We start from the raw sequence: 25,945 nt of genomic DNA, 5'->3' as shown, positions 1-25,945 counted from the left end.
TATGTATTTTAGTTCCAGTGAATCAAATGAGTGGATTGATGTTAAAAATAAGATGCAGAGATGATGAAACCAGATGGGGAGATGTTAGCGATGATGTCATTTTTACGACTTAATGACTGAATATGTTCTATTGGACCTCTTGGCGGACTCCTTTTCCGCCGGTTGTGTGTCCTGGCTGCCACGATCTTACCCTGCCTTTGTCCACTCAGGCAGCCAGCGGGCCATATTCCGCCAAGCCATGCGGCACTGGGAGAAGCACACCTGTGTCACCTTCATTGAGAGGACACAGGAGGAGAGCTACATTGTCTTTACCTACCGACCATGTGGGTGAGTTCTTGGCTGGGCTCCTTCAGCTCCAGCTAATGATTTAACGCCTATGTGCTTCCCTGCCTTTCCACCATTCTTTCTCCCTTCCCGGCCTCTGTGTGTGAGAGCAGTTATTACACAGTTATTACACAGACATTCCCTCTATCTTTTCATGCCAGTGCATCAGTCACTGGGCCCTTGTGTCACGCCTGTTGCACACAACACTGCGCCCCACTGGGAGACTTCCGCAGCCCTTTACCTTGTCCACTCAGCATTAAAACAGACACTGAGAGGAAGTTTGTAGTTGCTAAGAGACCGTTCACTCGCGCTTTGGACCTGGCTTGTCAATTTATGACTATTTTAAACATCACAACAACCTGTCCAGCTTTTAAAGAGGTCATATTTTGACTGTTTTTTACAAAAGCCAAAAGCAGTGAAGTTGCCACGTTGTGTAAATGGTAAATAAAAAGAGAATACAATGATTTGCAAATCCTTTTCAACTTATATTCAATTGAATAGACTGCAAAGACAAGATATTTCATGTTCACACTCAGAAACTTCATTTTTTTTGCAAATAATCATGAACTTAGAATTTAATGGCAGCAACACATTGCAAAAAAGGCATTTTTACCACTGTGTTACATGGCATTTCCTTTTAACAACACTCAGTAAAGGTTTGGGAACTGAGGAGACACATTTTTAAAGTGGAATTCTTTCCCATTCTTGCTTGATGTACAGCTTAAGTTGTTCAACAGTCTCCCTTCTGCTATTTTAGCCTTCATATTGCACCACACATTTTCAATGGGAGACAGGTCTCGACTACAGGCAGGCCAGTCTAGTACCTGCACTCTTTTACTATGGAGCCACGCTGTTGTAACACGTGGCTTGGCTTTGTCTTGCTGAAATAAGCAGGGGCGTCCATGATAACAACATATGTTGCTCCAAAAGCTGCATATACCTTTCAGCATTAATGGTGCCTTCACAGATGTGTAAGTTACCCATGCCTTGGGCACTAATACACCCCCATACCATCACAGTGGCCTTGTGGTTAGAGTGTCCGCTCTGATATCGGTAGGCCGTGAATTCAAACCCCGGCTGAGTCATACCAAAGACTATAAAAATGGGACCCATTACCTCCCTGCTTTACCAGCTCAGTGGTCTCGTGGTTAGAGTGTCCGCCCTGAGACTGGGAGGTCGTGAGTTCAAACCCCGGCCGAGTCATACCAAAGACTACAAAAAATGGGACCCATTACCTCCCTGCTTGACACCCAGCATCAAGGGTTGTAAATGGGGGTTAAATCACCAAAATGATTCCCGAGCGCGGTGCACGCTGCTGCTCACTGCTCCCCTCACCTCCCAGGGGGGGCACAAGGGGATGGGTCAAATGTAGAGGACACATTTCGCCACACCTAGTGTGTGTGTGACAATCATTGGAACTTTAACTTTAACAGATGCTGCCTTTTTAACTTTGCACCTAGAACAATCCGGATGGTTCTTTTCCTCTTTGGTCCGGAGGACACGACGTCCACAGTTTACAAAAACAATTTGAAATGTGGACTCGTCAGACCACAGAACACTTTTCAACTTTGCATCAGTCCATCTTAGATGAGCTCGGGCCCAGCAAAGCGTTTGTGTTGTTGATAAATGGCTTTGGCTTTGCATAGCAGAGTTTTAACTTGCACTTGCAGATGTAGCGACCAACTGTAGTTACTGACAGTGGTTTTCTGAAGTGTTCCTGAGCCCATGTGGTGATATCCTTTACACACTGATGTCGCTTTTTGATGCAGTACCGCCTGTGGGATCGAAGGTCTGTAATATCATGCCTTACGTGCTTTGATTTCTCCAGATTATCTTAAACTTTTGATGATATTACGGAGCGTAGTTCACCTGCGGGATGTTCCAAATAAGTGTTTGATGAGCATTCCTCAACTTTCTGTCTTTTTTGCCACTTGTGCCAGCTTTTTTGAAACATGTTGCAGGCATCAATTCCAAATGTGCTAATATTTGCAAAAAATAACAACGTTTTCCATTTCGAACATTAAGTATCTTATCTTTGTAGTTTATTCAATTGAATATAAGTTGAAAATGATTTTCAAATGATTATATTCTCTTTTTATCTACCATTTACACAACATGACAACTTCACTGGCTTTGGGTTTTATATATGTAAATCACTTCCTTGTGGTCTACGTCACATGTTCTTAGGTAATAATTTGGCGTAGACTATGTCTCTCCAGGATTATTTTGTGGGCGGGTCTTATTTACGTGCCTCCACTTTGACAGCGTCTTCTCCCCGCCGTTTTTGTTGTAGTTTTTAGTGCTTCCATACGGAGTCTACTGACGAATATAAGTTAGAACAAGGGTTGTACGGTATACCGGTACTCGTATAGTACTGCGAAACTAATGAATCATTGTCGGTATTGTACCGCCTCTAAAAAGTACTGGTTCTCCCCCCATTTTTTTTTAGAGATGTAACGATAAACGGTGTAATGATAAACCTCGGTAAAACTCTCGACGGTTAGTGTTAACGTTTCGAATTAAAATGATGGGAAAACCGTGATTGACGACCACACTTTGATAAACTCACGGACTGTTGACGGTGCTCATTCACTGGAGGAGAAAGCTAGCGCTAGCTAGCTGAAATGCTAACACAAATTCAGGACACATTAACGTATTTCCCCATTATAGGGGAACCTATCATGCAAAACCAACTTACATGCATATTTGGGATCTGCATAAGTCCCAAAAATGTGAAAATCAAACCGTGGAGGGGTGGCGGAGGTATTTATAAAACAATCTTGCTTTCCTTCATACTTCCTCCAGACAAGTTGTTTGTATTGTGGCGTCAGCCGATATCTCCATATATGGTAGAAGTTTACCTAAAGTGCTTTGCGCAAGTCCGCCATGTAGTCAGTGAGCTTATTGGCAATTTTTTTCTCAATACTCTTGTTATGGGGCCGACTGGCTCGTACATGCACATACATCCATTTCTAATAAAAAAGTAGCGCATAGCTCCAACTTATAGCTGTCAGTAGACTCGTTATGGAAGTGCGGAAAACTACAACATGGATGACGGGGAGAAGAGGCAGTGGAAGTGGAGCCACGGAAAAAAGAGCGCCCACAAAACAGTGCACCCTGAAGAGACGGTCTGTAAAACATCATTTGGACCACAGAACCACCATTACATGTTATGTAGACCACAAGCAAGTCTTTTAAATGTAAATATGACCCTTTTAGAAACGACGTACCTCAATCTAAACTTGCATAAACACATGGCTGTCTGGGCAACTAAGCTAACTAACCTACAGGCTGTGCTCTATAATCTATAATTGAAAGAATAAAAACGAACTGGAAGCAAAGCGCCCCAACACCTGTTTTTACTTTATCATAAGAACAAAACTAAAAAACTTTACAAATTTGAAACAGAAGAAGACACACCTATTTAACACTAAAATCAAAATAATATGACAGAACAAAATGTCATTTTTATTTTTAATTAAATTGAAATAAGACTTGGTTATAAAATGTTGGTGTGTGTAAAAGTGCTTTTTGAACAACACCATGATAATAATGACAACCATTTTGGTGGCAAAAAAGCTTGATTTGTGAAATGTTCATAACGTGACATCCCTTAGACGTCATCTCCTGTTACTCCTGTTTCCTCACAGTCCAAGAACTTAGACTTAGACTTAGACTTAGACAAACTTTAATGATCCACAAAGGAAATTGTTACAAAGGATGGAAAGGGTAAGGATGGAAAGGATAATGCAGGAATAAAGTAGACTAAAAATGTACCGTAGTAGCAATACAAAATATAACACGTATGTAATATTTACATATTATATATAGAGTATATGATATATACTGATATATTATATTGTATTATATTTTTTATATAATATTTAACAAAGACCATGTACACTATTACAGTATATGTAAGAGCTGCAGCATAAAATAGAAAGTAGATCCAGCAGAAAATGTACATTATAAAGAAAGAGAGGTAGCTAACATGTCAGGTGTCAGGTAATAGACAGATGTCATCTATTGCTGTATGGCCAGTGTTTATACAGCTGGATGAAGGAGTTCTTGAATCCAACACTGTGGGAACCAAGCTGAAGGAGCCTGTTGGACTATGAACTCCATTGTCCCTCAATTGTCTGCTGGAGTGGATTGTCCATGATGGCCAGCACTTTGTCCTTCTGTCCCTCACTGACACAAACACTTTGTCCTTCTGTCCCTCACTGACACAAACACTTTGTCCTCCTGTCCCTCACTGACACAAACGCCTCCAACTGCGTTCCAATAGTTTGGCCGGCATTCCGGATCAGCTTGTCAATTCGGTTGAAGTCCCTTTTGCTGGTGCTGCTCCCCCAACAAAGCACTGCAAAGTACAGGGCACTGGCCACAACTGACTGATACAAGATCTTCAACAGCTTGGTGCACACATTAAAGCAGTGTTTTTCAACCTTTTTGGAGCCAAGGCACATTTGTGTTTGTTGAAAAAATGCGGAGGCACACCACCAGCAGAAAACATAAAAAAATTTAAACTCTGTAGTTGATATTGACAATAAAAAGTCATTGTTGCAGTTGTTGGATATGAATTCAAACCATAACCAAGCATGCATTACTATAGTTATTGTCTCTAAGTAAGTATCATGACCTGTCACATCACGCTGTGACTTATTTGGAGTTTTTTGGTGTTTTCCTGTGTGTGGTGTCTTGCACTCCTATTTTGGTGGCTTTTCCTGTTTTGTTGGTATTTTCCTGTAGCAGTGTCATGTCTTCCTTTGAGCGCTATTTCCTGCACCTGCTTTGTTTTAGAAATCAAGACTATTTCAGTTGTGCGGACGCTATCCTTTGTGTGGAAATTGTTGATTGTCATGTCGTGTACGGATGTACTTTGTGGACGCCGTTTGCTCCACACGCTGTAAGTCTTTGCTGTCGTCCAGCATTTTGTTTTTGGTTACTTTGTAGCCAGTTCTGTCACAACAAGGGTTGTCTTAAAGAGGTTTGTTCTCCCGGAATGCAAGACTGACCGCTCCAGACGAAGGCGTGAAGGTAGGATTAGGTTTATTAAACATAAATCACCCAACTACCTAAATACAGGCAAATAACAAAAAAAAGGCAAGCGTGCCTAAAACACATGAAGCTAGGACTTAGCATAGGCTATGGCAGGGGTGTCAAAGTCAAATGGACGGAGGGCCAAATAAAAAATTTAGCTACAAGCCGAGGGCCGGACTGTTCGAATGTTCATTGAAAAATTTTTAAATGACGCATATAGTCTAGTGAACCTAATTGAACCTACTGAAAACCTAACAAATATATTCCAATATGATCAGATAAATAAAGCAATATTTTCTTATGGCTCTGTCAGTAATCTTTAATTTTCAACAGACACAAAAGACAAATTTCCTTTATATAAAAATCCCCATAACATGAACATTAAATGAAAGAAACCGGTATTCAAGGCACCATCAGTAGCCTATATTTTCTATTTTAGCAAAAGTGGGCTAAATTTACTTCAAAGAAAAAAACAATAATAGCAATTTTCTATCATCCACTCAACTGAAATATTTTTAAAATATAATTAAATTGAAATACAATAAAATAAAGTGCAAAAATCTATAAATCAAAAACAACACTTTGTTTAAGGAGAAGTAACATGCAGTGAAAACAAATATTAAACTTTAACTTTTAAACTTGAATTGAGTAAAAACTCTAAATATGTGATTGCACAGTAATGTTCACATTAAACCCCCCTCCTCCCTCCGTGGGAGGGAGGCGAGTTGGGTGCCCGAAACCCCCCGCTGGTTTCGGCCCGCCCCTTGGCGCGCGTGGCACGGCGGGCTCCGCGACCCGACGGCTGGCCCTCGTGGCTTGACGGCGGGCGCGTCCCGACGGGCCGCGCGTAGGGGTCAAACGCAGAAGTCTCAGGGCCTCGTGGTGAGGGGGTGGCCTGCGGGTTTCGGCCCGCTTGACCCCCCCGCTCCGCTTGGCGCGCGCGGCACATGACGGGTTCCGCCACCGACGCTCGGGCTGCAGCCCGACGGTGGTGCGGGCCCGGCGGTGACGCGCGGTTTGGGGAAACAAAGCAGAAGTCTCAGGGCCTCGGGGCCGGGTTTCGGCCCGCCCCCTTGGCGCGCGTGGCACGGCGGGCTCCGCGACTGACGGCCGGGCTGCAGCCCTTCGGCCGGCAGGCGCGTCCCGGCGGGCCGCTCGCCCCCTTTCGGAACCTTGGACCGGCATCCGCTTGGTGCGTGTAAAAGATCTGCGGTCTGCGGGCCGGTTCTAATAATAAATCAAGATCATCCCAAGGGCCGTAAAAAACCTTCTCGCGGGCCGGATATGGCCCGCGGGCCTTGACTCTGACATATGTGGGCTATGGCATGAACGAACACTTGGCATAAACTTTGCATCAGACATGAACAAAACAAAACTTACTTGGCATAAACGGTGTGACGCAAACAATGAAGCCAGGACGAGTGAACAGAAAGGCAGGCTTAAAAAGTCATGTGGTGATTGAAAACAGGTGCGTAAGTTCAAATGAATCAGGCGCGTGAGTCGTGAGGACAGGTGAACTGATTGGTAGTCATGGTGACAAAACAAACAAGAGTGCACAAAGACAGGAACTTATGGAGTCTTAAACCGAAAATAACATAAAACATGATCCAAATCACAGATCATGACAGAACCCCCTCCTCAACGACAGATTCCAGATGTCCAAAAACCCAACAGAAACAAGATCAATAGTCATGGGAGGGCGGGAGGGGGACATGGCGGCGGGTCGCCAGACCAAGTGTCCCCGAATCCACTGAGGCAGAATCAGGTGGCGGCGACGCGTAAACCGCCGCTGTACCTTACGAGGTGGGCGACCCGGGAAGGGCCACATCCGTGGCCGACGAGGAGGTGGGCGCACTTGGCGTGGCGGACGAGCAGGAAGTGGCCACATCCGTGGCCGACGAGGAGGCAGGCGCGTCGTCATCGTGGCAGGCGTGGAAGCTGCGCGCGTCGTCGTGGCAGGCGTGGAAATAGCAGATGAAGTAGTCACAGGTGCCGTAGACAAAGCAGGCGGTGGGTCTTGGTGTGGCGGGTCTTGGCATGGCGGGTCTTGGTCTTGGTCTTGGCATGGATCTTGGTCTTGGCATGGATCTTGGTCTTGGCATGGGTCTTGGTCTTGGCATGGGTTTTGGTCTTGGCATGGGTTTTGGTCTTGGCTTGGGTCTTGGTCTTGGCTTGGGTCTTGGCGACGTAGAGCTGCGACTGGCGGCAGTTGGCGTCGTGGAGCTGCGACTGGCGGCAGTTGGCGTCGTGGAGCTGCGACTGGCGGCAGTTGGCGTCGTGGAGCTGCGACTGGCGGAACTTGGCGTCGTGGAGCTGCGCCTGGCGGCACTTGGCGTGGAGCTGCTACTGGAACTTGCCTGGGTGCAGGTACTGGACCCTGCCGTGGAGCTGGTACCGGAACTCGTTGTGGTGCAGGTACTGGGACCTGTCGTGGAACTTGGCGTGGTGCTGCTGGTGCTAGCCCTGGAGCAGGGCATGGAGCTAGCCGTGGCGTAGGTGCTAGCCTTGGCGATGGTGCTAGCCTTGGCGCTGGTACTAGCCGTGGTGCAGGTCATGGTGCTAGCCTTGGAGCAGCGACAGGTGCTAGCCGTGGTGTAGGTGGAGGTGGCCTAGCTGGGGGTTGCGGCTTGGCAGGCCGAAAGACCGGTGGTGGTGGCCGGACCGGAGGTTGCGGCCTAGCAGGCCGAAAGACTAGTGGTGGTGGCCGGACCGGAGGTTGCGGCTTAGCAGGCCGAAAGACCGGTGGCGGCGGCCGGGCTGGCGGCTGTGGCTCGGCGTGACGCTGAGCCGCCCCACCTGAACAGCTCCCAGCCCTAGCCCCCACCCCTCAAGGAGCGGATACCAGACGCGCTCCCCGCGGTCTGGAACCGTCTTTTGGGGTGGGTGGAGGGAGGTCAGAAGGGGGGCAGAATCCTCCCCTCTAAATTGTCCAAAAATGAGTTCTTTATCCCCCACCTGGGGTTGTGTGGGCGGAAAAAAAGACACATTTTGTGACGGGGGTGGGGCTTGAGTCTTGGGGGGCGGGGCATGAAATTTGGATGACAAGGACAGACCTGGTGAGCGGGTCTGTGAAAAAATGTTCTGGTAGTGTCTGATCTTGGCAAAAAAGTCCTTTGGTGGCAGCTGATAGAAAAAGTTAAGAGAATTAAAAAAAAAATCTTGGTCTCTGAGGTCATCAAACGTGAGCAGGGTGATGTCATCAGCACGGGTCTCCTGCGGCGGCGAGGATATATACAGGCAAATAACAAAAAAAAGGCAAGCGTGCCTAAAACTCATGAAGCTAGGACTTAGCATAGGCTATGGCATGAACGAACACTTGGCATAAACTTTGCATCAGACATGAACAAAACAAAACTTACTTGGCATAAACGGTGTGACGCAAACAATGAAGCCAGGACGAGTGAACAGAAAGGCAGGCTTAAAAAGTCATGTGGTGATTGAAAACAGGTGCTTGAGTTCAAATGAATCAGGTGCGTGAGTCGCGAGGACAGGTGAACTGATTGGTAGTCATGGTGACAAAACAAACAAGAGTGCACAAAGACAGGAACTTATGGAGTCTTAAACCGAAAATAACATAAAACATGATCCAAACCACAGTTCATGACAAGTTCAGTTTTAGTTTCGTTTTCCATAGCCATCCCTAAGCTTCAATACCTTGTTTTAGGGGCACTCGCCTTTTGTTTATTTTTGGTTTAAGCATTAGAAACGACGTTTACAAAGCAATTAGCTACCTGCTGCCACCTACTGATATGGAAGAGTATTACATGGTTACTCTGCCGAGTTCTAGACAGCACCGACACTCAACAACGGCACTGTATTTGCAGACTATAATTACTGGTTTGCATAAAATATTTTTAACCCAAATAGTTGAAATTACATAATCTCCCACGGCACACCAGACTGTATCTCACGGCACACCAGTGTGCCGCGGCACAGTGGTTGAAAAACACTGCATTAAAGGACCTAAGCTTCCTCAACAAAAGGCGAGTGCCCCTAAAAAAGGCGTTGAAGGTTAGGGGTGGCTATGGAAAACGAAATTAAACTGAACTGGCTACAAAGTAAAGAAAAACAGAATGCTGGACGACAGCAAAGCCTTACAGCGTGTGGAGCAGACGGTGTCCACAAAGTAACCTTGTAAACAGCTTTGCTGTTGTCCTTCCAGTCCAGTCTGCTGTTCAAGTGGACTCCCATGTACTTTTTTGCCCCATCACAGTGTGCACATCCCATTACAATATGGTTGTTATGGAAACTTGAAGAGTATGATGCCAAAATTTGGATTTTCTGTTAAATTCGATTTTAGCAGTTCACATAACAAAAATGTGTCCTTAACATCAGAAAGCCACACGTGCTGTGGTGTGTAAACATGGCTCCACTGCTAGGAGGTTTCACCTTTGTGGCAACTTCAAGGGTTTTGTGTAGGACATTAAAATGGTAGAGGGCAAGAATTGTGGTTTTGGCTCTTGTTACAAAGCATTTGCTTTAATGTGGTAAGTGAGGACAGGCAGTCAAAGTCAGGAGTGTTAGGACATTGACGTTAGACTTCCTTTATTGGCATTCAAATTTCAACTTTACAGTACAGATAAAAACAAAATGTTGTTGCATTAGCTGGTTGTAGTGCAGGATAAAAGAGCAATAAGGTGCAGACATAAATAATATATAAATAGTTAGTTCTGAAACATCTCACATTGCCGACTATTTCTTTCGCAGACTTTCTATTTTGGCAAAGAATGATGACGTATGCGTCTTATAAACGCGACACAATCGTTCAGACCGCAGTGGCATCGGATGCGTATCGGACTCAATTCCACCTACGAAGGAGGACTTGGTCGGACTGTTCACATTTGCATGAGAAAATCCGATACATGTCAAATGTAGCAGAAAAAAGGGAACGCACCTGCAGTGTGAACATACACTATATTGCCAAAAGTATTTGGCCACCCATCCAAATGATGAGAATCAGGTGTCCTTATCACTTGGCCCGGTCACAGGTGTATAAAATGAAGCACTTACGCATGGCGACTGTTTCTACAAACATTTGTGAAAGAATGGGCCGCTTTCAGTGATTTCCAGCGTGGAACTGTCATAGGATGCAACCAATCCAGTCGTGAAATTTCCCCGCTTCTAAATATTCCAAAGTCAACTGTTGGCTTTATTATAAGAAAAGTGAAGCGTTTGGGAACAACAGCAACTCAGCCACCAAGTGGTAGGCCACGTAAACTGACAGAGAGGTCAGCATAGTGCAAAGACTTTCTGCACAGTCAGTTGCTACAGAGCTCCAAACTTCATGTGACCTTCCAATTAGCCCACGTACAGTACGCAGAGAGCTTCATGGAATGGGTTTCCATGGCCGAGCAGCTGTATCTAAGCCATACATCACCAAGTCCAATGCAAAGCGTGGGATGCAGTGGTGTAAAGCACGTTGGGTCTGGGGTGATGAATCACGCTTTTCCATCTGGCAATCTGATAGACCAGTCTGGGTTTGGAGGTTGCCAGGAGAACGCTACATTTTAGACTGCATTGTGCCGATTGTGAAATTTGGTGGAGGAGAAATTATGGTGTGGGGTTGTTTTTCAGGAGTTGGGCTTGGTCCCTTAGTTCCTTTGAATGCTCCAGAATACCAAAACATTTTGGACAATTCCATGCTTCCAACCTTGTGGGAACAGTTTGGAGCGGGCCCCTTCCTCTTCCAACATGACTGTGCACAACGCAAGATCCATAAAGACATGGATGACAGAGTCTGGTGTGGATGAACTTGACTGGCCTGCACAGAGTCCTTACCTGAACCAGATAGAACACCTTTGGGATGAATTAGAACAGAGATTGAGAGCCAGGCCTTCTCCACCAACATCACCAATGCGCTTTTGGAAGAATGGTGGAAAATTGCTATAAACACACTCCGCAACCTTTTGGACAGCCTTCCCAGAAGAGTTGAAGCTGTAATAGCTGCAAAAGGTCATATTGAACCCTATGGGTTAGGAATGGGAAGGCACTTCAACTTCATATGTGAGTCAAGGCAGGTGGCCAAATACTTTTGGCAATATAGTGTTGGTCTATGTGGCCATGATGTGCCCTGTGATTGACAGGCGACACACCAGTTCACTTTGTACCAGCGGGTAGATGAGTGCTAGAAAGGGAATGGTTTCCTCTGAAGCCCCCAAAATGCCACACACACACACACACACACACACACACACACACACACACACACACACACACACACACACACACACACACACACACACACACACACACACACACACACACACACACACACACACACACACACACACCATATTAACCCTAACTATGGAGAGCACCGGTGTATAAACTGCACCAACTAGATCTTAGAAGAAAACAATCATTTCTCCTACATTAGCCGCACCGGACTATAAAATGCAGATGTTGTGAAATGAGTTATTTACACAGAATGATTCTGTAAATGTTTATGTTTACCTTTATTGTTTCCAAACAATGTCTTGCTGATCAAACAAAACAGAAGTCATGGCCATGGACCCACTAGCTGCGCAAGCTAGCTCTCCAATCAGCTAAACAGTAATAACTCAGCGGTGACGTTTTGGTGAATTCATGAGACTGAAACAATGCAAAAAGAATCCCGTTGTAAGTTAATATTAATAACGGACACCAGTAAATGTGTTTGCATATTGTGGACTACATGAACCAAGTTATATGGCAATCTGAAAGGTTTGAAACAGTAGCCTATAGTCATACCTTGGTAAAATGTCTCCTCTTTAGTTTTGAGTGTACATTAGGCTGCTAACTTATTTTTACCAGTATAACCATTGCTAGTGTTGGTTGTAGTTGGTTTTAGTCTTTGTTTTCTGATAGTACTGACAATAACCATATGATTGCCATTTGTTGTGACGTCACACATTGTCTTGGTTACAAACGTTGCCAGCAGTGATGAATGTAGAATCCATCCATCCATCCATTTCCTACCGCTTGTCCCTTTCGGGGTTGCGGGGGGGCGCTGGAGCCTATCTCAGCTGCATTCGGGCGGAAGGCGGGGTACACCCTGGACAAGTCGCCACCTCATCGCAGGGCCAACACAGATAGACAACACTCACACACTAGGGCCCATTTTAGTGTTGCCAATAAACCTATCCCCAGGTGCATGTCTTTGGAGGTGGGAGGAAGCCGGAGTACCCGGAAGGAACCCACGCAGTCACGGGGAGAACATGCAAACTCCACACAGAAAGATCCAGAGCCTGTGATTGAACTCAGGACTACTCAGGACCTTCGTATTGTGAGGCACATGCACTAACCCCTGTGCCACCGTGCGGCCCAAAATGTAGAATCCATACGAGCAGAAACAATATGGACGGCTAGAAGACGGAACGGCATGTGTACTTCCGGTTGAAAGCTCAGTCGAAACAGAAGCGCAATGCAGCACTGCCGCACCTGCAGTGAGCAAACTCATCCAGAAGGTGGCGCCACATCACAAACAATAACACACTGATTCAGGGTCTTTGCGTGTTGTTGTTGTCGTTTTTTTTAACTACCGTATTTTCCGCACCATAAGCCGCACCTAAAAACCACAATTTTTCTCAAAAGCTGACAGCGCGGCTAATAACCCGGTGCGCCTTATATATGGATTAATATTAATATTTATTTTCATAAAGTTTAGGTCTCGCAACTACGGTAAACAGCCGCCATATTTTTTCCCCGTAGAAGAGGAAGCGTTTCTTCTTCTACGGTAAGCAACCGCCCCCATAGAAGAGGAAGCGCTTCTTCTTCTACTGTAAGCAACCGCCAAGGTGAGCACCCGCCCCCGTAGAAGAAGAAGCGTGCGGATATTACGTTTCATTTCGTTTGTGTGTTTCTGTAAAGACCACAAAATGTCTCCGACTAAGAGACGCGTACAAGGTTCCACTGACTTTTGATATCCATGTGAACCGCACTGTGGATACAACGGGAACACGTACGGTGAATATTCGCACCACAGGGAATGAGAAGTCGTCCTTCACCGTGGTTCTAGCTTGCCATGCTAACGGCCAGAAACTTCCACCCACGGTGATATTCAAAAGGAAGACCTTGCCAAAAGAGAACTTTCCAGCCGGCGTCCTCATAAAAGCTAACTCGAAGGGATGGATGGATGAAGAAAAGATGAGCGGAGAGACCGGGTGACTTTTTTCACGCAGCTCCGTCCCTGTTGATCTATGACTGCATGCGCGTCCACATCACAAATGGTGTCAAAAAACAAATGAAGCACACCGAAGAAGAATAATTTGAGGGATTTGTGGATGAGTAATAACTTCAGAAAGTGAGCTTTAAATGTTTATTTTGTGTGTTGTGTGACACTAACGTATGAGCAACGTTGAGTTATTGATGTTGCTATTGCTCTGCACTATTTTGAGTGTTACTATTTTTGTGATTGCACATTTGCACATTACATTTTGGGAATGAACAGAGTTGTTAGAACGCTGGTTTGTAATATATTATTAAAGTTTGACTGACCTATCTGACTGTTTTTTTTGACATTCCCTTTAGCGTAGCGTAGGTGCGGCTAATAACACAGGGCGGCTAATAGGTAAACAAAGTTTTGAAATATGCCATTCATTGAAGGTGCGGCTTACAACACGGGGCGCCTTATGGTGCGGGAAATACGGTATTTGGCCGTCAGCGAAGAAAAATCCATAAATTAGCTGCACTGATTTATAAGCCGCAGGGTACAAAGGGTAGCGGTTTATAGTCTGTAATTTAGGGTAGTCACAGACTCACATGATATATACCATTGAGCGCAAAAAGTGGACATGGTTCATTAGACGGAACTTTTCGCAGCTAACTGTTGCTAGCCATTTTTAGCTTGGTAGCAACAGGGATGGCATTATCCACACAGGTGGCAGAGGTTACCAGTGGGAAGGCCTGACTCCGCTGCATATTGAGCAGGCGCCCCCCGCTGGCCTTTGCAAAGTTCAAGGCGTGTCTCAGGAGAGGCTGCTGGTAATTAGAGAGCGGCTGTCTGCCACCGTGTGTGTGTGTGTGTGTGTGTGTGTGTGTGTGTGTGTGTGTGTGTGTGTGTGTGTGTGTGTGTGTGTGTGTGTGTGTGTTTGTGTGTGTGTGTGTGCGTGTGTGTGAGTGTGTGTATGTGTGTGTGCCCGCCCTTCATCCCTCACTGAACCTTTTAATGTCAACATCTGCATTAGTACACCTCATGCTGCTCCCCTATCAATCAGGTATGTTTTTACTAAGGTTGTCCCCATTTCAATATTTTGGTACCAGTACCAAAATGTATTTTGATACTTTTCTAAATAAAGGGGACCACAAAAATGTAATTATTGTCTTTATTTGAACAAAAAATGTTAGGGTGCATGAAACATATGTTTATTATTGTAATTTAGTCCTTAAATAAAATAGTGAACATACTAGACAACTTGTCTTTTAGTAGTAAGTAAACAAACAAAGACTCCTAATTAGTCTGCTGACGTATGCAGTAACATATTGTGTCATTTATCTACCTATTATTTTGTCTACATAATGAGAGACAAACTGTAAAAAATAGATTATTAATCCACTTGTTCATTTATTGTTAACATCTTATTTTCTGTTTTAACATGTTCTATCTACACTTCTGTTGAAATGTAATAATCACTTATTCTACTCTTCTTTGATACTTTACATTAGTTTTGGATGATACCACACGTTTAGGTATAGATCCGATACCAAGTAGTTACAGGATCATACATTGGTCATATTCAAAGTCCTCATTTGTCCAGGGACGTATTTACTGACTTTATAAACATAATATGAATTTTAAAAAAAAGGAAAAAGCATTTAATATCGATGTTATCATAGTAGTATCAACTAGATACTTTATTTCACTTGGTATCATTACAGTGGATGTCAGGTGTAGATCCACCCATGGCATTTGTTTACATTCAGGGGTGCAAGCTTGCTGTTAGCAGTGAGCTATTGTATCCTCCTAGGGCAGGGGTGGGCAATTAATTTTCACCGGGGGCCGCATAAGCAACCCGAGCACTGCTGGAGGGCCACACGACAATATTTCAATTAAATTTTGCTCAATATTATTCTTGATATACCGTAAGATAAATAATAATGATGATAATAATAATAATAATTACTACTAATAATAATAATTTAATTTAACCTAACTTAACTTTATACAAAAGCAGATTGCTTTTGATGGTCACTTTATCCTGCATTGTCCAACATTTTTCCCCATCAGATTTGGACAACCATCTGTTGTTAAAAATAGTTTTTAATCATATTTATTTTCTATTGTTTTTTATATTGGTTTCATATGTAATTGTTTTTTCTTTTTATTCAGTCATTGGTGGAGCTAAGGATAATATTTGAATATTGTTTTTAATATTGTTGTGCAGCACTTTGGAAACATTTTGTTGTTTAAATGTGCTATATAAATAAAGTGGATTGGATTGTCACACCTGCCAGCTTGTCCCATTTCAGTCCTAACATGTCCAAACACGCATTTACCTATGTGAACAAGTCATTACCTGTGGTTGTCTCTTTAATTGACTGCATGGCTGCCAGCTACTCCGTGATTTGAAAGTCTGCAGTTATCCCACGTAAGAAGAAGAGCAGCTGGGCGGTGTCACGTACATCAGAGCTCTCATCCAAAGTTAGCGAAAAACAGTCCATGTCTCCGGGCATATCAGCGCAACAGAGTCCAATAAGCACTCCTTAATAAACTCTCTGTCAGAAAACGCCTTACTTTTTCTGGCGCTTTTGTGAGAAATGACGAAACTTGTCCTGACGGCTGCATCTCTGGGGGTGTGAAATATGGCAAAAAGTCCTTGTTGGCTTTGCAGTTTTACCATCAACGCATCGGCCTCCCTTGCGCGCGCTTCATCAGACACATTCCGGTATTTTCCCTCGTGTTTCTTCGTGTAGTGGCGATTAAAATGATATTCTTTAAACACAGCAAGCTGTGTACCACACATTAAGCACACGGCTTTACCATTAATTTATGTAAAGAAATACTTGCCAGTCCATGTCTTGTTGAAAACACGCCATTCGTCATCAACTTTTCCTGTTTTAGCGTCTCATCACTTGTCTCTATGCACCTTCACTCACAGGTTCCCCCCGGATTTACGGCATGAATAAGACATTTCAAAATAAAAGCAGCACAGTTGTATTGCGCGCACGACATAGATGTTTTCTAAACTTTATTTTGTAATTTGTGATTGCGCCGTTCAATTCACTCACAATCGCACACGCGCATACGTCCACACGGAAGTAATACAAATAACGCTTTTCAAAACAAAAGCAGCACCGTTGTATTGCACACTCGACATAGATACTTTTTGAAATGTATTTTGTAATTTATGATTGGCCTCACGCGGGCCGGACAGGGATGCGCAAAGGGCCGGACGCGGCCCACGGGCCGTACAATGCCCAGGTCTGTCCTAGGGTGTGTAGTGAAGCATGTTTAGCTATTCCTCATCCTCCAGTGTTAATGTTACTTGTAAGAAACATACTTTATTTGTTGCCATGGAGGCCAGGATTAGTGACTTAGAAGTAGCTATGAATTAAAAAAAAAGGCAAAAAGATTTTGTGATGATAAAAAATATCAATGTAATCATAGTAGTATCGACTAGATACGCTCCTGTACTTGGTATCATTACAGTGGAAGTCAGGTGTAGATCCACCCATGGCGTATGTTTACATTCAGGTGCGCTAGCGTTTGTGGTGACACCGGTGAGCTATTGTATCCTCCTAGGGTGTGTAGTGAAGCATGTTTAGCTATTCCTCGTCCTCCAGTGATAAGGTCACTTGTAAAAAAACGTTCTTTATTTGTCGCCATGGATGGGAGGATTAGTGATTTAGAAGTAGCTAGAACACTGTGGATGGATGTTAGCTGCTAGCTAGCCATGTCTTAAAGCAGTGGTGCCCAACCACCGGGCCGTGGCCCTGTACCGGTCCGTGGATCGATTGGTACCGGGCCGCACAAGAAATAAAAAATAAAAATAAAAATAAATTTTTCTTTTTATTTTTTTTAATTTTTTTATTAAAACAATATAAAAAACACAAGATACACTTACAATTAGTGCACTAACCCAAAAAACCTCCTTCCCCCATTTACACTCATTCACACTCATTCGAACAAAAGGGTTGTTTCTTTCTGTTATTAATATTTCTGGTTCCTACATTATATATCAATATAGATCAATACAGCCTGCAGGGATACAGTCCGTAAGCACACATGATTGTATTTTTTTCTGAAAAAATAAAATAAAAATACCATACCCCCCCGGTCCGTGGAACAACTTTTCAAGCGTTGACCGGTCCGCAGTTACAAAAAGGTTGGGGACCACCGTCTTAAAGCACCTCTTCCTGAGGGTGTTTCAGTGTTATAACTTCACCTTTATCTTTACTTTTTACACCAAAATGCGTCCGTTCTCCCTTTTCTGTCTACATACTGTGTCTGCTTGTAAGTACTCTGTGTGTGTGCGCTGCCGAACATGCTCCTCTGCTGGTAAAACCAGCAATGTACTTTTCAAACAGAGTATAGTACCATTTTTGATTAATTAGTACCGCGATACTATACTAGTACCGTACAACCCTAGTTATTACAATGACATAGCTGTAGATATTTCCGGGAAGCTTCCTTTTTTATTGTTTCCAGTTGCAATATTGTTTCATTCCCCGTAACAGTGAGCCGAGACACAATGATCCCGTCCTGTTAACACTTGCTTTCTGGCTCTTTGATCGGCAGGTGCTGCTCCTACGTGGGCCGGCGTGGAGGAGGCCCCCAGGCCATTTCTATTGGCAAGAACTGTGACAAGTTTGGCATCGTAGTCCACGAGTTGGGTCATGTGATCGGGTTCTGGCACGAGCACACGCGGCCCGATCGAGACGAACACGTCAGCATCATCAGAGACAACATTCAACCAGGTAGACTTTGTTGGAGTCGGCTTTGGTTGTTCTGCCATGTTAGCTACGTGAGTCACATGTTAGCTACGTGAGTCACATATTAGCTACATGAGTCACATGTTAGCTACATGAGTAGCTTCTGCTTGAATTTTTGACCACTCCTCTTGACAAAATTGGTGCAGTTCAGCTTAATGTGTTGGTTTTATGACATGGACTTGTTTCTTCAGCATTGTCCACAGGTTTAAATCAGGACTTTGGGAAGGCCATTCTAAAACCTTCATTCTAGCCTGATTTAGCCATTCCTTTACCACTTTTGAGGTGTTTTTGGATTAATTGTCCTGTTGGAACACCCAACTGCGCCCAAGACCCAACTTCCGGGATGATGATTTTAGGTTGTCCTGAAGAATTTGGAGGTAGTCCTCCTTTTTCATTGTCCCATTTACTCTCTGTAAAGCACCAGTTTCATTGGCAGCAAAACAGGCCCAGAGCATAATACTACCACCACCATGCTTGACGGTAGGAATGGTGTTCCTGGGATGAAAGGCCTCACCTTTTCTCCTCCAAACATATTGCTGGGTATTGTGGCCAAACAGCTCCATTTTTGTTTCATCTGACATCACATTGACAAAGATAAGACCTTCTGGAGGAAAGTTCTGTGGTCAGATTAAACAAAAATTTAGCTGTTTGTAGCCAAACAGGGAACGGCGTGGCGCGGTTGCGAAAGTGGCCGTGCCAGCAACCTGAGGGTTCCTGGTTCAATCACCTCCACCATCGATCGCCATCCATGTAATGAGCAACCCTGGTCTATGCTATATTCACCTACAAATTATTAATATAAACAATATTATTGTCAACATTATTTTAACCACTGATGTAATGGTAATAAAGAATAATAATGCAAGTATACCATTTCAAATGCAATAAGGCTGTATTTTAACATTGTACGGCATTTTCCAGACTATAGAGTGCACCCGTATATAAACTGCGCCCACTAAATTGTAGGAAAAACTTTTTTTTGCCATATATTGGCTGCACCGGACTATAAGTCGCAGATATATACCTTGCAAAATGAGTTATTTACACAGAAAGGTTCTGTAAATGTTTAATTACATACCTTAATTGTTTCCAAACACTGTCTGTAACACGGCAGTAAAAGGCTGATCAAACAAAACAGAAGTCATGGTCATGAACCCACTAGCTGCGGACGCTAGCTCTCCAATCAGCTAAACAGACTCAATAACTCCACGGTGACGTTTTTGTGAATTTACTGAGGAATTTGTGAAAGTGCCATTGTAAGTTAATAATACTAACACAGACACTCGTAAACATGTTAAAGTTAAAAGTTAAAGTTAAAAGTTAAAGTACCAATGATTGTCACACACACACTAGGTGTGGCAAAATTATTCTCTGCATTTGACCCATCACCCTTGATCACCCCCTGGGAGGTGAGGGGAGCAATGGGCAGCAGCGGTGGCCGCGCCCGAGAATCATTTTTGGCGATTTAACCCCCAAATCCAACCCTTGATGCTGAGTGCCTAGCAGGGAGGTAATGGGTCCCATTTTTGTAGTCTTTGGTGTGACTCGGCCGGGGTTTGAGTTGGGTAACCTACCGATCTCAGGGCGGACACTCTAACCACTAGGCCACTGAGTAGGTTAGCATATTAGCTGGTGCTAACGACGCTAACTTCATTACATTACATGCACAAATATGCATGAAAACACTCCTACTGACATCACACATGTAAGTATTAACAGTTTTAGTTATATTATAAAACCTACAAACGTTGCTTGGACTGATGAATGAAGAATCCTAGGATGCGCCATTTTGTGGGCGGTCTTATTTACGTGCCTCCACTTTGACTGCGTCTCAGCGAGTCTACTGACAGATGCAAGTTCAAACTATAGGTTACTTTGTAACACACACACACACACACACACACACACACACACACACACACACACACACACACACACACACACACACACACACACACACACACACACACACACACACACACACACACACACATCGCCATCCTAGTCACTGCCGTTGTGTCCTTGGGAAAGACACTTTACCCACCTGCTCCCAGTGCCACCCAGACTGGTTTAAAAATGTAACTTAGATATTGGGTTTCACAATGTAAAGTGCTTTGAGTCACTAGAGAAAAGCGCTATATAAATATAATTCACTTCACTTCACTTCACACACACACACCACAATAATACCCGTATGTTGAAGCACAGTACGTCTGACTACAGTAGCCGTAAAGTGGTACTAAAACTTTTTCACAGATTTTTGAGCGCCGTATTTCATGTTCTATTCTCAGTGAAACATTAAAGTGTTGGTGTTGCTTGCTTACAAGTACTTGCTACTGTTATTTTTTTTGAACAGGCTTCAGCCTGCAGTCCACACATATCTCTCAGGTGTGACTGCCATCTACTGGTCACACTTACATTACACTATGTATCAAATACAATTCATTTAAGGTCAGTGAGCACACCCAGAACTAAAAGATACATTAGGCTATTGGTGCACTGTCTATTTTAGAGAAACTGGAAGGATTTTAAGTGCACCGTATAGTCGGAAAAATACGGCACATGGCGGTTATCAACGCTGGAATAATTACAGACTAAATTTTAATTTATCGTTGGTTAATCGACTTATTGATTGCTAGTTTGCTTGTAACATGCAGTCCTTGCAGAATTCCTTTATTGGTGATTGTCGCCGCCTAAAATGTCGGAATTCGCGGAAGCTTTCATGGAAAGTCGCAGCAAAAGTTGCCTTGTTTCAACTTCTGATTTATTGTTTTGAATGTCTGTTGTAACCCTAAACTAGAATAGCAAAGCAACAAAAAGTGGAAAACAAATATTGTCTTAATGTTTTACTCATTTTACACCGCACAGACTTAAACACTAGATGTTAGTAAAAGCACATCCGCAAATTACTCTATTCTTTTAATTAGGGCAACAACAATTCATCGATTAATTTGATTAGAAAAAAGCTTTGATTTGTATTCTGTTGCTTCAATTAATCATTTCAGAGTGTAACCAATAAAACATTTATAAAAGCCGGACGACATAAAGTGCTCGGAACCTTGAATATGTGACATAGTTTCTTCAACAGATTGCACATGACTGCAGTGTGTGGCTGCATAATATTTATTTATTCATGCACACATTTTAAAAGTGCAATTTCAATGTTGATGATGTGCATACAACTACTGAAGGTTATGGCAACTAGAAAAGTTGCCATATGAGCAGATGAGGGCTGGCGTAGGTGGAGCGCTAATGTTTTTATCATAGCTTTGACGAGGTCCCGTAGCTAAGTTAGCTTCAAAAAGCATTAAGGATATACATTGTTTTATCCGACGTATCGATTAAATGAACAAACTGATTGATAGATAACTCGATTTTTAAAATAATGAATAGCTGCAGCCCTAGTTCTAAATAATAATAACTAATATTAGAAATACTTATAATTACAGAAAGAAGCAATACCCAAGGTCCACAAGTTGCAGACATTCTCCTTGAAAAGTAATCTTAACAGTCATTTATGTTGCAACAATCTGAACATTTGTAAATTGTCCATAGCAGTCATTTCTGTTGTAAACGAAAGACAATGAGAGATTAGTGGTTAGAGTGTCCGCCCTGAGATGGGTAGGTTGTGAGTTCAAACCCCGGCCGAGTCATACCAAAGACTATAAAAATGGGACCCATTACCTCCCTGCTTGGCACTCAGCATCAAGGGTTGGAATTTGGGGTTGAATCACCAGAAATGATTCCTGGGCTGCTGCTGCTCACTGCTCCCCTCACCTCCCAGGGGGTGATCAAGGGTGATGGGTCAAATGCAGAGAATAATTTCGCCACACCTAGTGTGTGTGTGACAATCATTGGTACTTTAACTTAACTTAACTTATTATCATCACGCTTCAACATCTCCATCATGTAATATAATATATGATCTTAATGACCTTAACCCTGCATGAATAAAGGTTCTAGAAACATTTGAACTGGGGTTGTTCGGTATACCGGTACTAATAAAGTATCGTGGTACTAATCAATTGAAATCGGTACTACACCACCTTTGAAAAGTACCGGTACCGTTCTTTCATCTGAGTGCAGCTGTGTGACCGTGACTACAGAGCCTTAAAAGTAGTGTAAGATTTTCTGTTAAAATAACGCCAATATAGACCTTTTTCTTAGTTCCCTTTATTTGAAAAAGTATCGATATACATTTTGGTACCCGGTACTAAATTATTGGTATCGGGACAACCCTAATATAAATACATGTCAACTAGGAAGTGTTGCTAAATGTTTATTTACTACATTACCCAGAAGGCTTAGCACTACAGACAGGACCAGAAAGTAGGTGGCAATTGAGCAATAAAGAGTTGATATATTGTTGTTCCTGCTTCATCTGCACAAAAAACAAATGTAGGTTTGGTGTGTGCGTTTAAGCATTGACAAATTGGAACGTGCGGGGAAGTTGTGGTCGTCGGACAGAGTTGTGAGGCCGAGGGGGTTGTATTGCAAATCCCCGGAGGAGCTGAATGTCCATAACAGAACCTTCTCCTTTTGCCCTTCCACAGGTCAGGAGTACAACTTTTTGAAAATGGAGCCAGGGGAGGTGGATTCTTTGGGAGAAGTCTATGACTTCGACAGCATCATGCACTACGCCAGGAACACCTTCTCCAGGTAGGAGCCAAGCCATGAACACTGCTCTTTACGCCATCACCTTCATGTGGGATGTCCTCCCTGGGGGACGTGGCACTATCTTCACATGGGACTTGGCAATGACATCTCTAGACTTTTAGCAATCGTCTCCTCTTTCTTGCTGTTTTTCTTTCCCATCACATGCCAGCAAGGCACTTTACTTTTTTCTATATAATTAGGTTTCCTCCTGAACTTCCCAGCGGTTAAAACAATAGTAAGATGATAGATATTTGTTGTAAGAACAATATTTTTGTCATTGTAGCTTTATTGTGTTTCTTTGTATTAAAACAATAGTTTTTTTAGTTTATTAAGGATCCCCATTAGTCTACACCGCAGTGGAGACTATTCTTCCTGGGGTCCAGGCAAAAAACATCACACAATCACAAAACAAAAGATTACAATGCAGTACAACATGATCAAATAATAAAATGTTGTAATACAAAAATAGCAACAACAAAGAACCAAAAACAAAACAAAACAATAACTTCGAGTTTACATAAAAATGTTCATACCAAAGACAAAAAGAGCAATGTAAAAATAGATATGTGTATTTTTGCAAAATAAAACAAAGAACCATTGGCCTAAAATACACACATTAGTGTACCAAAGACAAACAATAAGTGACGAAAAAGTACCAAAATAACACTTCTAACATAATTCAAAACATACATTCCAACCGGAGATTGAATGCAACGTGACTTCTTGGCAAGACTGGCACTAAAAACTGCACGCCATGGAGTGCAGTGAGAGTGTCCGGGGTCATTTGCCATTGTATTCTTATCAGGGACAGAGCAGGAAGGGGCTGGTGTGCTAAAACAAAACCAGGCTTTTAGTGCAGCAACACTGGCTGTTGTCAATCCAAGCAAAAACACCTGTGAATGTTGAACAAGCAAAACGTGTCCTGTACCCTGGTGAACTTGGTGACACCGGTCATGTAGTTACTTACCATTTCCATATGATCACCACATGAAGGAGACTACTACCACGGTGGACTTGGTGACACCAGTCATGTAGTTACCATTTCCATATGATCACCACATGAAGGAGACCACTACCACGGTGGACTTGGTGACACCAGTCATGTAGTTACCATTTCCATATGATCACCACATGAAGGAGACCACTACCACGGTGGACTTGGTGACACCAGTCATGTAGTTACCATTTCCATATGATCACCACATGAAGGAGACTACTACCATGGTGGACTTGGTGACACCAGTCATGTAGTTAGCATTTCCATATGATCACCACATGAAGGAGACTACTACCACGGTGGACTTGGTGACACCAGTCATGTAGTTACCATTTCCATATGATCACCACATGAAGGAGACTACTACCATGGTGGACTTGGTGACACCAGTCATGTAGTTAACATTTCCATATGATCACCACATGAAGAGCTGCTCCCTTTAAGTGGAAGCCAAGTTCTAGTAGCTATATATTAGGAGGTGCTTGTTGAAGTTATTCTCCTCTCTTAGTGTGCTGCTGCTGTGGTGAGAGCAGACCTCGTAAAGCAGCATCAGTGGCTCTGCTTCATCACAGTCTAATTGCTTTCAGGACCACGTAAACGTTGTGCTTCTCCCTCATTATTCCCTGAAAGGCCTTTTCCAAGAGGCTTTGATAAGTAACTTGATGTCTTGGACTGGAGACACATTTTACATCTGATTTCAACACCCTGCACATGATGGAGAATGGCATTAGTGGTTGTTTACTTTATTAACAACACATTAGGTGGTTTTTTACTTTATTAACAACACATTAGGTGGTTGTTTACTTTCTTAACAACACATTAGTGGTTGTTTACATTCTTAACAACACATTAGGTGGTTTTTTACTTTATTAACAACACATTAGGTGGTTGTTTACTTTCTTAACAACACATTAGTGGTTGTTTACTTTCTTAACAACACATTAGGTGGTTGTTTACTTTCTTAACAACACATTACTGGTTGTTTACTTTCTTAACAACACATTAGGTGGTTAGTTACTTTCTTAACAACACATTAGTGGTTGTTTACTTTCTTAACAACACATTAGTGGTTGTTTACTTTCTTAACAACACATTAGGTGGTTTTTTACTTTATTAACAACACATTAGGTGGTTGTTTACTTTCTTAACAACATATTAGTGGTTGTTTACTTTCTTAACAACACATTAGTGGTTGCTTACTTTCTTAACAACACATTAGGTGGTTGTTTACTTTCTTAACAACACATTACTGGTTGTTTACTTTCTTAACAACACATTAGGTGGTTAGTTACTTTCTTAACAACACATTAGTGGTTGTTTACTTTCTTAACAACACATTAGGTGGTTGTTTACTTTCTTAACAACACTTTAGTGGTTGTTTACTTTCTTAACAACACATTAGGTGGTTGTTTACTTTCTTAACACCACTTTAGTGGTTGTTTACTTTCTTAACAACACATTAGGAGGTTGTTTACTTTATTAAAAACACATTAGGTCGTTGTTACTTTCTTAACAACACATTAGTGGTTGTTTAATTTCTTCAATTTCTTTGGTGTACCTAACCAAGTCACTGAACTGGTCAAGAGTTACTTTCAGGATCTCCAGTTCTGCGTAACAGTTGAGGGCAACACCACCTCCTGGCAGCATCTGGAAATTGGAATCATGGCGGCCTGCACAGTTTCCCCTCTGGCATTCGTCATGGCAATGGAGTTGGTCATACGGGCATCCCAGTGGGTAGTGGGAGGTGAGAGGACCAAGAGTGGCCTACGTCTTCTGCCAATTAGAGCCTTTATGGATGACATGACTGTCATTACAACAACAAAACCATGCACCAGACGCTTGCTGCAGAAACTCCAGGAAAACATTCAATGGGCACGGATGGACTTCAAGCCAAGCAAGTCACGCAGCATCTCCATCATAAAAGGCCAACTAATAGGTGAGCGGTTCCACATCAGCGAGGAACCAATTCCAACACTCCTAGAGAAGCCCATCAAGAGCCTCGGAAGATGGTATAAT

At 43.0% G+C, this 25,945-nt stretch overlaps 1 protein-coding gene across 2 annotated transcripts in view; it reads left to right on the top strand.

The window, feature by feature from the left end:
- bmp1a (bone morphogenetic protein 1a) overlaps positions 1 to 25,945 on the top strand; it is a 177,645-nt gene that overhangs the window by 70,889 nt on the left and 80,811 nt on the right. For both annotated transcript variants that reach the window (XR_009826541.1, XM_062050700.1), the window contains exons 4-6: positions 210 to 327; positions 18,083 to 18,261; positions 22,830 to 22,935. Coding sequence is in view for 1 of the 2 variants with exons in the window: in XM_062050700.1 (XP_061906684.1) it covers positions 210 to 327; positions 18,083 to 18,261; positions 22,830 to 22,935 (403 nt within the window). In the remaining variant the exon portion in view is untranslated. The remainder of the gene's footprint in view (positions 1 to 209; positions 328 to 18,082; positions 18,262 to 22,829; positions 22,936 to 25,945) is intronic.

This window comes from Entelurus aequoreus, linkage group LG06 (assembly GCF_033978785.1).
Source record: "Entelurus aequoreus isolate RoL-2023_Sb linkage group LG06, RoL_Eaeq_v1.1, whole genome shotgun sequence".
In the NCBI taxonomy this organism is placed as follows: Eukaryota; Metazoa; Chordata; class Actinopteri; order Syngnathiformes; family Syngnathidae; genus Entelurus; species Entelurus aequoreus.
Note: the sequence above shows the minus strand (reverse complement) of the source record. Positions and strands in the feature narration are given on the sequence as shown.